The sequence below is a fragment of the Trachurus trachurus genome (genome assembly GCF_905171665.1).
Source record: "Trachurus trachurus genome assembly, chromosome: 12".
Taxonomy (NCBI): domain Eukaryota; kingdom Metazoa; phylum Chordata; class Actinopteri; order Carangiformes; family Carangidae; genus Trachurus; species Trachurus trachurus.
The window spans coordinates 22,485,647-22,502,306 of record NC_139908.1 but is presented as its reverse complement, the minus strand read 5'-3'; the positions used below and the strand labels follow the sequence as shown (position 1 = coordinate 22,502,306).

The 16,660-nt window shown below is 41.9% G+C and overlaps 1 protein-coding gene across 1 annotated transcript in view; it reads left to right on the top strand.

Moving 5' to 3' along the window:
• The window catches only part of vav2 (vav 2 guanine nucleotide exchange factor), a 195,639-nt gene that overhangs the window by 135,431 nt on the left and 43,548 nt on the right, over window positions 1–16,660 (top strand). Inside the window, exons 3-4 of the mRNA XM_083984091.1 lie at window positions 3,983–4,041; window positions 15,605–15,673. Coding sequence (XP_083840217.1) covers window positions 3,983–4,041; window positions 15,605–15,673 — 128 coding nt within the window. The remainder of the gene's footprint in view (window positions 1–3,982; window positions 4,042–15,604; window positions 15,674–16,660) is intronic.

Sequence of the window (16,660 nt, the reverse complement as noted above, 5' to 3'; positions counted from 1 at the left end):
TTTAATCACATATGGCTGCAGGTTTGATTTGATTTGTAACTGATGACCATGCATATTCAGCCAAGCCCTGGTTGCCAGGGGAGACGTGTGTTTGCAAACACTTGGCTTTGCCTCGCACTTAATCCATGGATGCAATCCTTATCTCTGCTCCCGCTGCCCTCTGTGACACACACATACAGACACACACACACGACTACAAACGTATAATGGACTGTAAATGTTGCGTGTCAGTCACAGGCTGAAAACTGCATGCATCAGTGAGGCTGTCTGCCAGAACATGTGTCTTCAGTTCCACTCTCCTGACTGACAGGGAGGGTCAGATGTGGGTAAGGGGTTGCCAGGGGCTGTGAGGTGGTAATTAAGGTAAGATATTGGTTTGGGGCTTAAGAAACCTATAAGCTTTCTCTCTATCGTGTGACTTGTCTTTTGCATTTTCCTAGAGGGGTGAAAGAGGCTTTATTCTCTGGCTAGGCGCAGAGTTAAGACCCCCCGGGGAGTACCAGATGAGAGGGAAATTAATAATGTGTAGAGACTCAAAGGCTTTGACTGAACCAAAGGATCAGAAGAGGGTGTGTTAGAGGCACACAGGGAAACAGAAACACGGGCACAGAGAGGAACGCACAATCACAATCAGGCAAGATGAGCCACCTTTGAGCCATGGTGGCAGAATAAGAGGAGTGGCCTTGCAGATACAGGACGTCAGCTCCAAAACTCAATTTTAAGGAGACACTTGACTGAATATTTCATCTATCGAGGATCACTCAGAGTTCAAGGCCTACTTCGAGTTTTTTGTTGGAGTGTTTCATGAAAAGGTCACAGAATAAAAGTGTCTGTTGATTATGAAGCAGTAGTAGTTCAAGGTGCTGTATTTATAAAGCACTCAGACCACAGAGAAATGCACACAGCCTGTATTCAGAAACATGCTGGACTTCTGTAACCTTGTGATGTTATAACAGAGCAGTCCCACTCAAGCCCCGCCCACCTGGAACCAAAATCCAACCTGGCAGGATTTGGTTTTTCTGTCTTTACTTCAAGTCAGCTGTATTTTTATCCAGTAAGTCAGAAAACAGTCAACCAAATCAGAGGAGAGGCTCAGGGCCTCTCTTGTGACAAATACATCTTCTTCTTGCAAAATACAGGAAAAATGTAAAATACAGGAATTTTCAGTAACTCTGTCCTGTATTAATATCTACTGTGTCAGTAACAGTGACAGTGGAGCTCTAAACAGCAGCTGTCATTTTCTGCACTCATCCTAATGTGAGAAGAATTTCTTGACATCTTCAGCCGCCCTGAAAACAGATTGCAAATTAGCATTTCTTACCAAAGCCAGAGGGAGTCACGGACTGCCACTGCAGAGACATATTTTGCACATTATGGCGTGTGAAGCCAACAAGAACTTCAAAAAACAGAACAAACTGCTTAATGTTAAGGAAACTAGAGATTTAATATTAACAGACTTTACGCCAAGTTGTGTGAAAGTCACGCTATAGCACGAGCAGCGCTGGCACTCTCACGTCTCGTCTCCCCAGGCCGAGCCAGGCCTGGGACCTGCTGTGACCCTCTCTGTCTGGCTCCGAGCCAGCAGCTCCCCTTCCCCGATTCCTTGAACCTGGACAAACCTGTCTGGAGCCAGCTGTGTTCATCCAGATCGGACCACAGCTGATCACACCAGCCCGCATTAAATATGGATCGCTACTAAATACTGAATCTGTGTCTCTATCAATCTCAGTTCTGTTTTCATGGCGGCTTTTTCTCATGTTTTCCGGTCAAATAATCTCATCTGCTACCCTTCTACAAAGACAATGGAGTTAATAAGACCAAAATAATTGAGCTAATAATGACGCTGGGACAGTGTGCCATATGTGGTCCCTCCCTACAGCATGGCCAGGTGGGCAGCGTGCCACCCAGCAGCACAAAGGCTTTATCTACAGTGATTTATTAAACACCCTAACCGCTGACTAAACAGACACACAGAGCTGAATTAGCAGCCCATTCTTCTCCTCTCTCCTCTTCTTTTTTTAACTTCTCTTTGTCTGCCCTTTCTTTTTTGTCCCTGCCTGAAGAGTGCGGTTAGACTATATGTTAAGTAGGTGTGTAATGGTAGACTAGGCTCATACTGGAACCATTAAGCATGAACATGCCTATTACACGGGTCTTTAGCAACACAGAGAAATAACCCCTTATCACCCTGCCTGGTGGTAGCAACGTCAAGATCTCCCCCCATAGAGTAGTTAGATGTAAATGATTATGATGCATTATGATGCATTGCACACACACACACACACCCTGCCTCTCCACAAAATAATGTTAAACATGAGGATAACTTGAATAGAGAGAGAGAGTGAGAGGTTTTGGTCAACACCACTTGAGCATAACTCCAGGGTCCTAAAGTGGTGGTCTCCTCTTCACACCAGCCATTAGCGGGAGGCCTCTTCTTGAATTTTAAATACCACGAGCGCTGACAAGCTGCATTGTGCGTTTAGAGAAGAGGGAGTTTGATGAGAGGCTGCAGATGACACACCTGCCGAGGAGGAGAGGTTGAGATAACAATTTTCTCCTCCCTGTCGAGGAGGCATCTGGCACTGCCACGGTGTTGCAGGCGGAAATACACCCAGGAGTGGGTAATGAGGCGTAGGAGACGGGGTTTGTATTTTGTTGTGTGTGTGTGTGTGTGTGTGTGTGTGTGTGTTTTTTGGGGTGGTGGTTTCCTCATTTTCCTGAACTAGCCTCTGTAGACCCAGCAAGCTCACCATCTGTAGTCCTCAGCCATAAGCTCACTTGCGTGTGACTCACAGCCCGTGATAAATCAGCTTAAATGCAGCCACACATTTAACCTTGTTGTTCTAAACAAAAAGGAAAAAAAATGAGGAGGGGAAAGTATGAAGATTAGCGCACACAGAAAACAAGGCACTGTGTCAAATAAGGGAAATGGTGCAATTGGTCAGAGTGTGTGAACAAATCACAGCAGTGCTCACCCCTGCGTGACTGTGCACCACATGTTTGCGGATGCCACCATTAACAAGGTGGCCTGCATTATGTTTACACACAGTCCTGTGTGGTGCTGCATACAACTGAGAGGGGGGTTGCTAAGAGACATGCAGGTGATGTTGGATGATCGCCCACAGAGAACAGTGGCTGTTGAACATCTTGTCTTTCACCTGGCAGCAGATGTGCTGAAGCTTGTTAATGACTCCTGTGTGACATTCATCACTTCTGCCTTCACTTAGAGTTTATTGTTGCCATTAACTACTTCACTTTTTGTTGATAATTGACTCTTGACAGTGCAACGCTTTTGTATATCTTTATTTGCTTTTGTTACATTTGGCATTGGTTCCATCAATTTGTTTGTTTTTTTCTCTGGAGAGTTAACACAAAATAACACAGCATGAGAGAGAGAGGTAGAATAAAATAGAAATTAAGTTGATAAATTAAGCAAATTGAAAAATAAACTAGAAAAAGATAGCATTTCCTGAAGTAAATGCGTGTGAATGCTGAAAGCAGCTGAATGCCATTGCTGAAGAAATGCTGAATGAAAGAAAGAAAGAAAAGAAAGACAGAGAGGGGTAGAAAGAAAGAAAGATGGGGATGGATAGATAGAAAGAGGTATAGAGAGGGGTAGAAAGAAATGAGAAAAGAGAGAGAGAGATAGGGGGATAGAAAGAAAGAAGTAAAAAGACACAGGGTAAATGGAAGGAAAGAAAGCAGGGAGATAGATAGATAGATAGATAGATAGATAGATAGATAGATAGATAGATAGATAGATAGATTTGGTTCCTTATGAATCCTTGGCTGTGTGAACCTCTTTCTGATGAGACTGTCTTTAGTTCACTGCAGTTACAAGGTGGTAACAGTCCCAGTGTTGACTGATTATTGTGCTCATAATTCGTCAAGCGGAGTTGGAAGTGGTCTTAAACGAGTTGGAACAAATGTAGCTGTTCATTCCATGTAACAAACAGTCAACAGTCTTTTTTCTGTGTTTCAGGTCATCTCCGCTCTGTCGAGGATCTCCCACCACAGCATTGCACAAATCAAAGGCATCAGGTACGTGTGTCGTTGGTAACCCTTATCATTTATCATTTGAACAGCAACTGCACTCAAGAGTATTGGTGTCGGAGGAAGCATTTGGATGAATGTATTCCACATTTACTTGTCGGCCTGTATTAAAATTGAGGGGGCCATTAACATCTGCTGCTCATTTAAAAGTCAATTTACATTTTTAAGCAATCAGTCGCAGCTTTTAGCCACTGTTATCTTCTGGGGCACAAACTAATCCACAACACATTTCCGTCTGTCACTCAAACAGTACTGCAGTACACTGTTTATGCAGGAATGCAGCAGTACATCATAGACACTATACTTCACAGTCAGAATACTTCATTGTATGCAGTCATTTCTCTCACATAATGGTGAGGCAGAGAAAATCCGTCACACTGCTTTATCAGGCCTGGAATGGGCCTCTGATTTCTCTTCATTTGCTCAATCTGCTTGCAGCTTCGTGGCTCACCGGCGCCACATAAAAAGTCATTTTATCCATCTGAGTAATGAGTTGATGGAGCGCTCCCATTAGAAGCCATGCCAGGAAATGAAAGGAGGAGAAAGAGAGGGAGAGTGGAAGAGAGAGAGAGAGAGAGAGAACAAGAGATAACAGGTCCCATGTCATTAATAAAGACAACACACAACCTGCTGACTGCTGGTCAATTCACTGCCTGTCCACCGTGGACATTTTGCTGTGAGGTGTCAGAATCAATTCTCCTTTGACTTCAGTGTAAATCGGACTTCTTTTCTGATCCCGGGCTCCTAAAGATTCAAGAATCAGAATATCAAACAATGAACTATTACTGTATCTGAGCTTCATATTCTCAAATTTTGGGACAGAATCAAAATGGGTAAAAATCTTGTTCTATCACAAAGGAATATAGATATCTGAGGTATGTGCTTTTAATTGGAGGACAGGCAGTCGACTGTGGACATGTCCTTGAGCAAAAGTTTGAATACCTTCCAGCTCTTGAGGTTACACTGACCTCTAACCCTGCTGGGGAAGGAAATAAGTCTCAAACCTTATGGGATCAATGAACCCTGACTTTATTAAGTCAGGTCATTTGATTCCTGGCCTTCAGGAGGAAGCATTGATTAAGGTTGTTAAACTGTACACTGACCTCATTCTCCGAGGGGAACGTGTCAACATAGGAGTTTCATAGTTCTGTTATCTAGACCAACGTGATCTTAACTCTCCATCGCTATCTCCATAATTAGTTGCAGATGATCAGTCACACCACAAAAAATTTTTTTTTTTTTAATATAAAACTTAAAAGTCTGCACTGTGTCTGCAGCTGTGAACAACAGCTGTATGAGGTCCACTCAGTAGCTGCAAAGGCTGCGATTGTATCGCACACACATATCACAACTCCATCTGCTGAGGAAGATCAGTTGATACGATCAAAAGCTCCAGCGGAGCTAATGTGCTGAGATTGTGTTTGTCAGCTGCTGTTTCCCAGATTAAGAATTAAGAGTTTCAGTCTCAACAAACGGGTAATGCTTCAATTTGAAAAAGTGTTGCCCTCTCTGCCTTTTGCCATGATTTTTTTATTGCCCTATTGTGTTCACTAATCAAATGCTAAAACCACTCTTGGCACATGAATTTTATTATGTATATTAAATTATATTATATTTATATACTGTAGATCATTTGGCCCCAGGGGGTACCAGAGGTAGGCATACCAACAATCTGTTACCCTGCTGGATGTTCCACACTTATTTCCCTTTATTTCATGCTGCAGGATCACTACACAATTGCATTTCTCCAGCCAGTACTGTGGGTTAGAGGTGGAGTCAACCATGTACATGTCTGGATGAAAATTAGGTGTTGATTCTCACTGGTATCAGCGGTAGTGCATATTCAGAATCAAACCGTGCTTAATGGACCTTTCAGTAGTCAGCTGCCTCTCACAGATCCGCACGGGGGCACATGACAAATACGTGACAAGGTCCGAGGCCATGTACTGTATGATTTAACACGAACAGGGCGGTACTATTAAGCATAGCAGTTACACAGCATGGATGTTCAGTGACCCTAGTTGGCCTTTTTAAAGGGTCTCTGCACCCGTTTCTTAGTAACACTGCTAAGGGCAAGGTCAGCTACATTCAAAGGTCCGAGGACTTGTCAGACCTCCTCTGTCTCCCTTCACATCTCCTGTCAACTGTGAACAGACCTGACAACAGCAATAACGCATTCACACGCACATCATATCACGCATGTAACTGGTACAGTATATCATACAGACAGAATGCACAAGTCCTCCAGGTCTACTTGCACATTGACACGGTGGTGTAATAGCACAGTTGCAAAATGTTTTTAAGCTAACCATGCCAAAGTGAGAGACACCTAAATGAAATCGAGATAAAACAACAAGAAAATTCTATAGTTGATTTAAAAATAAATAAATAAATAAAGAAGCCAAATGCGTGAAGTTACTCTTCAAGCTGAGATCCTGAGCCGGTGGAAGATCTTTGATTCCTGATTGCGTTCTGGGTCAGGCAGGAATTAGAGCCAAGTCATAGTAATGAGAGCTTTGACTCTTGAGGTGAGTTTTGGAAGAAGTTCTCTGAGTCCAAGCCAATTGTCTTTTCTGAGTAGAAACGTAGAAGTAGAAGAAAGAGCCAGTTCAGATCAGTTAGTAAGAAGACACGACTGTGCTTCTTCACTGACTTTCAGTATATTGTTTACTATCATGAAAGACATATCATAGGTCGACCCTATTGTCTTGATCATTGGTCACTTCTAAGCAATAAACTGCAACATGCAGCTTTGAATTCAGCCGTATTTAAAATAAGGTAGATTAATATTATGCATCAACTGTCTGCCTTCTGTTTGACTTGACAGTTTTAGAAAGTGGTTTAAAATGTCTTTTCCAGCCTCAGTTCCTCAGGGTGAGTTCCTGACGCCCAGACAATAACCCCATGGTTTCAATTCACTTAAGCACAGATACCCCATCAGGCCGTCCATTGAGCTTTGAACGACTGGAGAGTTCCTCTCTCTGTTAAATCTCCGGGCAACACTGCCACAGGCATGTCCATTGACGTTCTGTTGAAGCCCATTGATCTGGACTTTGATGTCTGTTCTCTGTAATCAGGCCTCTACAGTTCACCTCTCTGTCACTGTGTCAGCATCCCAGTTCTGCTCAGAAGTTAAAGCTTTGTATCGGCACACAGACACACATTTTCATGCTCATCTGCACACAGAGTAAACAATATGCAGGCAATCATTTATCTCTGTGTATTCTCCAAGAAGGGACGTTCTGCAGGGCGTAGTGAGCCTCTTTTAATTATTTTTTTTACATTTTTTTTACATTTTTACAGTTAGATTTTAAATGATTCCAATGGGGTTGATCAAAACTTAAGATCATCTTCCCCTCAGCTGCTTTTTCTTTTCAACATGGAACATTTCACACTTAATTCAGGGCTTCTATTTCTGTCCTCTGCATACATTGGTTCAGGAAAATCCATAAAAAAGATGCTCGGATTGACCAGCAGTCAAAGCTCTAGAGAAAGAGTTGATTTTTATGACTAGGTTTCTGTCCTGAGATCGTTGCATATCTGATTATATTTTAAATTAAGTTTTCATTTGATTTGGTCTCTAACTGAATTGGCATCCACGTCTCTCTACTGTATCTCTGCCAAGACTGTCACTCAAAACCAAAAGTTGGTCACAGTTTTTCTCTCTTTGTAGAAAACCCTAAATCCTCTTTGTACAAGGCCTAATGTTCCCATCTCTTTGTGTGTCCTAGCGGCTGACCTTGTATCTCCCCCAGCTTATCTACAGTATAAGCCTGCGTCATCCTCTGTCCTGTTATTCTGCTCCTTCCTACTTCTTATCTTCACTGTCCTCAGCTAACCCCGCTCTAACCTTCAACCCATTCACGCTTCGGTGCCCCACTTCATCACTGATCCCTGGTGTGTGAGTGTGTGTGTGTGTGTGTGAGTGTGTGTGTGTCGTGGGCTCTGGGGATCAGGGTCAGGGAGTGCGACTGACCTCCTCAGCTCAGCATCAAGACAGGCAGCAGATGAGGAGAAAGTTTGCTGAGGGTTTAGATGATAAAACAGTCTTTGTAATCCGCCGTTCATACACTCTCATATACACAGTACTTCCCTTTACCAGGAATTTTTCTTCTTCAAAAACACATCTTTTACACTGCCTTGTTATGCTTTAATGTGATTTTGTGTAATGGTCATGAATGAGTCTTTTCATGAAGGAGTACGTCTAGTTGTGAGGATCATTATGAGTCAGGCCTGTACGTGTGAATATACCAGATTAATTCAAGGTGTTATGTGAGTTTTGCTCTTGCTACTGTACATCGCCAGCATTCACATTAACAGCTGTTTTCTTACCAGTCTTGGCGAGAGCCTCAGCCATCATTGTGAGACACGAGGTTACAATACACCCACCACCACTTCAGGGTAAACTGAAGGTTATAGTGACTCAGTATCAGAGAGTAAACAGACAGTGTGACAAGGCCGGGGCTGGCTGGTTTGCATGCTAACTTAACTGAGGGAAAGGAATGAATTTTGATAGCAAAAGTTAGAGATGGCTGCCTTATAATGATGCCAACTGTATGTGGTGCAGCCAGCCACCAGGTTGGTCGTATTTGTTGGAGATTTCCTCTTTTACATTACTGAAAATAACAACCACAAGTTGTGTGAAATAAATTAATGGGGCAGACTGACGGAAGCGTGGCTGCCAATGTGCGCCAAACGGCCCCCTCCGACCATGATTATTCATACACATTCACACGAGGCAAGGTGGGTAAGGTGTCTTGCCCAAGGACACTATGACAGCGACAGGACAAGATTAAAATTATAAAATGAGGTTTTAGATGCAAAACAAAATCATAGAAATAATCATTTATTTTGATGTTGAAAGCATTTTATATGCCTTATTCTTTAAATGTGATGGCAAACGATTACATATTTTCATTCCTCTGTACAGAACAGCACGTTGCTTTGCATTATTTTTTAAGACAGGAGGTAAAAAAAAAAAAAAAACGACCTGCTCTACTTCCTGAGCCACTGCCGCTCTTAATTAACCAGACAACATTTTAACATAAGATATGGGAAAGGCAGACGCTTCAGCCAGAACATGTTAGATATTTCTCATCCAAACACAATGCAACCATGAATTGCTTAAAAGATAATTGCAGGTTTTTTTTCTCCCCTGGTTCAACTAAGTTATTGATTGACTGACTTATCATTTCACTCTTACCTTTTATTATTTTGTGCCTTGTTAAAAAACATTACAGATTTGAAGGGTACTCTTCCCTATAATAAATACACATACAGTACAACCTGAGTGCATACATTTAGTCATTTTTTTGTACTTGACACAGGGTCAAAATAAATATACGAGGTGTCATTGCACACCAGGAATAGGACAGTGTTAGAATCACCATTTGCACCTCCCTCGCTTCCCTCACCCTATAAAGACTCAGCTCTGCTCCTCATGCCATCGAATTACCTCACACACATTAGTGTCTGGTTATTGCATTGCACATCCACTCCTCATTTTAACTCACGCCACCTGAATGCATCGCCCGTGCCAATTTCACACGTAAATGTTGTGAAAATAACTTATACATGCAGAGAAAAAAAAAAGCACCAGCTCATATGTTAGCCTAATTAGCACACACACACACACACACACACGCTCCATGCAGTGTGTGTCTGTGGAGTGAAACTGCAGAGCCAGGGTTAAAGGAGGAAGGGGGGGGGTTTATAGACAGGCGTGGTACAATAAGTGCACTGGCTTGCTCGAGCTCCAGCGATTTATCGACCCCTGCAGAAACAAAGCCGAGCCCTGGGACATGAAACTGCCTCCACCGCTGACCATGTGAGCTGCGTTCACACCTAACGACTCTACACTGTTGTTGTTGCTGTTGGACAATAGTTGATCAATGGGACCGGCTCACTGCGGCTTTGTGCAGCACACGTGTGCCGGCAGTTCCCTTTACACCAGCACTGGCTTTATGTGAAATTTGACATGGTCACAAGCAGAGTGGGGTTTACGGGTTAATGATGAAGTGAATGTGGAAAAGGCAGCGCAGTAAGACAGGAAGGGGAGGTTGTTGAAGGTGTGAAGACTGTCAGATGTTCACAAAACAAACTTTAAACCTTTATTCAAAAAATAAACTCTTAGATTATGTAGCTTGAATTTATTTGTGCCCTGTCCAACAGGAAATGACTAAACGACACAATGCAATAACACAGAGTGATGACAATAAGCCACACACAATACCACCGCCCGGTCCCTTGTGTCCCACTGAAAGCTGCCTCACCCCACACAGCAGAGCAACAAAACATTTGATGCTTTTTGTTATGGTTTCCAATTAATTTCCTCTGTCCCTGTGAAAGGACTACTGTATGTAAATGGGCTGAAATTACAAGAAAAAATAACAATTTCTCCCAAAGACACGTTTAATTTAATTCCTAGTGACGATTCTCTTCATTGTTGAGATCTCTTTCTTTCATTTTATGCTTGTGTGGTGATAAATTTTTAAACTAAAAAGTCAAGGTTAAGGTAATTACTTGACAGTTAATTGGAATGAATTCACTGGAAGTCTGTCGACCGAACACCTTCTTTATATTCTAGACGACTTCTCAGGGAAATCACTGATCCATAAATTGAACAGTTACTCAGAAGAAAAGATACACAAACAATATAAAGTGCAGCAAAAGTTTCAACGTTGTGCACGACAGTCATTACTTTGGTCTCAGGCCAAAATAATTTAAAGTTACTCAAACTCTTCTCAGTGATTTCAACAGGAATTTCCTGTTATAATATATTATGTAAATCCACCAGCTGAATATAAAGTGTTTGTCTCTCTGAGAATATTTTTTTATTGTTGCCTGATAGGAGGAAAGAGGAAGACGGAGGAAATGACTGATGACTGATTCAGCTTCACTCAGTGTTTCATGTCAGGAAAATTATTCTGTTTATTGACATTTTCCATTTGTTTCCGGAAAAAAAATGTTATTGACTGCTGCTGTAAACATAATTGTTTCTGCTCTGGAAATGAATCTTATTATTATTCCAATGCTGTTCTAATTCTTATTCTGTTTTTTGAGGAAAGAAAATATCAATAATGTACCAGATAAGCTGTACTGTACTGATGAGATGGGATAATTATAACATTGCACAGGCAAATCTGATCAGTGTCTGTAACCTCAACATGAGCCTCCAGAAACTCAAATCATGTCAGCATTTGTCTTATCAGACGCAGCCCTGCATGTATAGTTTGCACAAGACGTGAACTGTGTAAGTTCAACTCAGTATTTGTCTTTATGTAAAGCACATTGAGTTGCCTTGGTATGAATGCGCTATTTAAAGTCACATCGTAATGCTGAACAATGTAATCGCACATTGCAGATTTCCCTCTCATTGTAAATTTCACCAAAATAATCCAGACAACATAGAAAAGCATCACAATTCTATACTGACTGTTCCACCAGATCAGGAGGGAACAGCAACAACAAGTAGAGTTTCTCTGAACAGGAAACTGATTACTTCCAAAAAACTTTGTCAAGTCTAACAACTTACCACAGTGATTCACCACGCTGAACTACATGAAGTAACACGCTTGCAGGAAAGACAGCGGAGCAGCACTGAATAGCCAGGAGACGTCTCATCTGAGGAGGTCTGATGAAATTAGCAGCATTAGAGCATAGTTCAATTACACCTGGTTGCATCATTGAGGAGAAATGAAAACGGCAGCATTGGACAATGCTTGGCTCCGCAAAACAACAAAGCAGTGATAGATACCGGCGCACATCTCCACAAACTACTATGTAATTAAATTTTGCCCTGCGGGACTCCATTAATAACTTATAATATAATGCACATTTCATTGGAGGGGGCCATCAGTTGCGGGTGTGTTATTGCGCTCCGGAGGAAACACCCCCCGCCCCGTGCTTCTGCTCATAACGCTGTGAGAAACTAACATAAATCCGACCAGGCAGTTTTCGTGTTGTGTTAATAACAATACTTGTAATGAGGTCTTTAAAATATAGAGGTTTTAATGAAGTTACACTACTGGTACACAGACAAAAAAAGAATTAGCGGAGTAAGTGAATCAGTTTGGAGTTTGTGGGAGAGCTTGCATGTTTGTGTGTGTGTGTGGCTGAGGGTGACAAGCTGACCTTTGACTACCAGGCTGTGCGTTCATTAACCAGAGGGATGACTCTTCACCGTGACCACTGCTTTAATTAAAACAAAACCAAGTTCTAGTGTCTCACAGATACACACAGCTTCACACAAACAAACCAGTACACACCTGAAATGTTTGACTGTTTTATCCCCGCAATTAACTCCCCCTTAATGCTGACATATCTGACCTTATAACCTTATAACACAACTGCACCTTACATAACTGCTGTAAATGAAGACATGGGAAACCCCCTAAATATTAACCTTTTTAAATTCTATCTCCTAGTACAACATGTTTGCACTAAATAATCTTTACATTTGTATGCATTTATATAGGTAGGGCTACCCACGCACACACACATGATAACATAATAAATCGACAGGGTGGGCCTACTCTCCACAGTGAAAGTGTTTTTTTTATTTAAAAAAAACTGTATATTTACAAAAAAACAAACATAATTGGAAAAGATAAATGAAAGAAAAAAATGTCAGTTTTCATGCAAGTTGTTTGCAACTGTGTCGACTTTCACCATTGAAAAAACACAGTGTTGGTTCAGTCTTCATCTGGTGTGATTAAAAATGATTTCTTTGGAAGTAGTTGTGGATCACTTGGCAGATCTCGTGCTCAGTTCTTGCACATGTCAGCTCCTGCAGGCATGGAAGCAGAGGCTTTTCTTGCTGAATAGACGTTTTTGAATGTGGCACATTCCACTTTGCACAATGGGCAGTGTCGCTGGTTGAATTGAATTGATTTGTTATGCATTCCACACATCCTCAGGATTCCCCAAAATGTGACTGGTTTGGCTACTGTGGTGAGATTTTTGGTGAGCAGAGGTATTTTTTTGTGGTCAGGGCTTATTCTCCTTTATGTGCCAGGTAAAACTCCTATCACCTAGGTAACAGAAAGACTTCAATGTTTAAAGAGCAAATGAATAAAGAAATTGCATCAGGAGGCACAGCCCAGTAAGAAGAAAACCACAAATCAATGTACCGTACATAATAAGTGGAGCAATAAAAAAAAAAAGAGAGACCTTCAGCTGTGACTTGAAACACCCAGAGTTGAGTGTCTCTGGGGGAGACATAGTCCCACATAGGCCCCCTCTCCAGGCCTCACTCAGAGTGTCTGAGGAGCCAAGCAGAGGTTAGGTATGAAGCATTGCCTGGAACTCTCTACCAGTTCATATTGCTCATGAAAGTAACGAAGATCGGTTTAAATTGCTGTTAAAACAGTATCTCTTAGAATTTAATAAAGTATGATTTAACATATTGAGTTTATAAAGAGGGCTGGCTTACAGTTGTGGTTGTACCCTTTTTCTTGGAGTGGAAATATGTGTATGAGTAGTTGAAGTGCATCGTTGCAGTCACTTCAGACAGTCAGTGATTATTTATGTTTTGTTTTTTGTTTTTTTTCTGTGGTCTGTGGTTTGTTCATTATTAGGGAGCCTTTGTTGTTCTTGTTATGTATAAATGTATATTCCTTATGTGGAAGTGTGAATGTTGTGTGTGTGTTGTGTGTATGTCGGACCCCAGGAAGAATAGCCGATGCTGCTGCGGGTGTTAATGGAGATCCTAATAAAGAAAAGAAAATAAGTTCAGTGATGTCCCCTGGAGTACGACTATAAGGTTTTGTAATGGCTGACCACTTCTAACATGTTGAGGTGATACTATAACACAAAGACAAAAGGTTCTGGCTTCCAATACAAGGGAATGTAGGTTAATAACGTGAATGTGAGCATGACTGTTTGTTTATCTCTACATATCAGCTCTGTGATTGACTGTGCCCTGCCTCTCGCCCATTGTCAACAGGGATTGTCTCCACCCTTCAAGGATAAGTGATACATTTAATGGATGAATAATTTCACATAGATATAACTGTGCAGGATGTGGTGTAGGAAAACAAACATGCAGGTCTAAAGTTGGTTTGTATTTCCATTGATCACAGACAGAGACAGATTAGGTTTATAAAAAAAAGTGTCTTAATGCCATTCTTTTTAGTATAACACACAGCACAATGTTTTGTAATTGCTGTGTAACATTCAGAGATAGGTGCAGCCTCCATCTTGGTTTCCCTAAGAACCTCAGACCTTCCTGCCCTCTCCGTCCTCCATCTCTGTTTTTGAGTAATGGTACTGTAGAGTTATATGTTTGTGTGTGCGTGTGTGTTTGTGTCCAGTGGCTCTTTGACAGCAGGAAAACAAATCATGTGTTCAGTAGTTGCATTATACAGTGGGAGTCAAGGTCAGTCTTGCAGGGCTGTTTACCATAGCAGAAACTGCTGCTGGCTGCTGCTGCGCCTTGTGGGATTTATTGTTTGAGGAGAGTATGGTAAAAGCAGCACGTTGCATCCAGGGTCACAACACGCACATACACACACACATACAAAAATATCCTAGTGATGCATCTGGATATTTGTCATGAGAAATGTTCAAGTCTTCTTTCTTCTTATTCTTTTCATGTAAAACATCTTAGCATCTTGACAGCTGCAGGTTAGCTGTTTACAAGGCGCACTCAGGATTAATTTCCATTATACAGGCTATTTCCGTTTCAGTATCGTTAGCATGGTTGATGATTAGCGCTGATCACGACCTCAGTGATTTTAATGGGCTTCAATTGTGCACGGCATTAAGCTAATAGGCTATAATTTGTAGCAATCAGTTCTTGTGAGAGAAAAAATAAAGCGTTACAAACACGGCAGGCCGATAGAGGCCATATCATGCACTCAGTGATAATGTTTGGTGAAAGGAGATTTTTTTTTAAAAGATTAGAAATAAATCCCCTTTTTTATGGGCTAATTGATTAGTCATTCGTTTTTATGCTCTGGGACTTCCAAGAAGTAGTGGTTGTGTTTATTGCAAATGAGAAATCTAATAAGAGGTGATAGGATGGATCATAATGTCTTATAGTCATACATTTTATAACAATAAGTGATAAAGTAAAGAAGGCCCATTTGCTGTTGAAAAAAATGCTGCTCTAAACGTATATGTCACGTTGAGTTGTGTCGTCCATGAAGGTCCTGAAAGCTTCTCAAACCCCGCGAGAGGATTTATCAGACACCTAGGTCCTCTGTCTCCGTGAAGGAACCGGGTTTACATCCTGAATTCGAGAGAAAGTGTAATGTGGGGATATAGCAGCAGCGTCGTCTGCTTCTTTCTTTTTTTTTTACTTTCTTTTTTTATCAGTCAGCTGCAGTGTGCCGATGTGTTTTGACAATGTTGTCCGTGACTGATGGAGTCGACTGTTGAATGCATCACCACCATTGTGCCGCAGAAGTTTACTGGAGCTATGAGTGACAACCTGACAGATGGAACACACAGTTTTCCACTGGGTATTTTTCTACCTGGGACACTAAAGTATTCTGTGCCCTCTCTCTCCTCCTCTCTCTCTCTCTCTCTCTGTCTCTCTGTGCACCAGGCCCTTTCCATCGGAGGACACAGCTCTGAATGAGGATGATGTGTACAGGAGCCTGGAGGAGCTGGCAGAGTAAGTGTGCATTCCACCACAGACACCAGCAAAAACAAAACAGTACACGAGGAAATTACTGAATATATTTTTTATTGTCCAAATAAATCCAGATGAATCTCTGGATACATTAAGAGCACATTTGGACGCTCATAAAAATTCCCTACTCATACTCAACACGTCTTGCAGTGTTTCAAAATGAACTGTGATTGCCTCTTTTTTTTCCAATTTCCTCTAACCGCCTAATTACATAAGCATGGAGCCCTCTGTCACTATGCCCGTTGCCATAGCGACACCAGCACTGCTCTGGCTGGTGGCCCGGCTGCCTCTCTCGCCTGTCTGCCTGACTTGGTGCATGTTAGGTGGGTGGGTTTCGCTGGGTGTGAGAGAGTCATAGGGGTCTCGGGAGCTGGACACGTTCCCGGCAGTGACAGCAGCTTCGCTCCACTCAGATTAATGGAGAATACTTAGTTACCCGCCCTGTGATGGGTGTCATTCATCACAGCCAGATAGGAGGGAAGAGAGCGGGAGACAAGAGAGGAGAGCATGCGAGCTATAGATATATGCTTGCTGAATGCATGATTGTGATGTTCTTTAGGGGATGAGGAATGTGCTCTTGTTAGAGGAGAGCGCCAGCCAAGCAGGCTAATGCTGGATTAGAGCGCAGCTTAGCCAGAAATGCAGCCCTGCAAGCTTGGAACATAGGCTTTTACTTTGAAAACTGAAGTCAGTGTTACAGAAGAAGGAAACAGTGTTGATTTAATGATTTTAATAACAACAAAAAAAGAATTGGGATCAAAATATTTTTACAGAAGATAAAGCCACTGTGCACCTCCCCACAGGGGGATGGGGAAGTTGTAGATGGGTACTGGAGAAAGAGATGTGATGCATGGACAGTGGAGTGGGTTGAATGGGACAGATGCATACAGGTGCAGCTGCAGGTGCATCAGGTTAAACCTATTTTACACATATTTATCTGTCATGAATATACTTCCATATATTCTTACA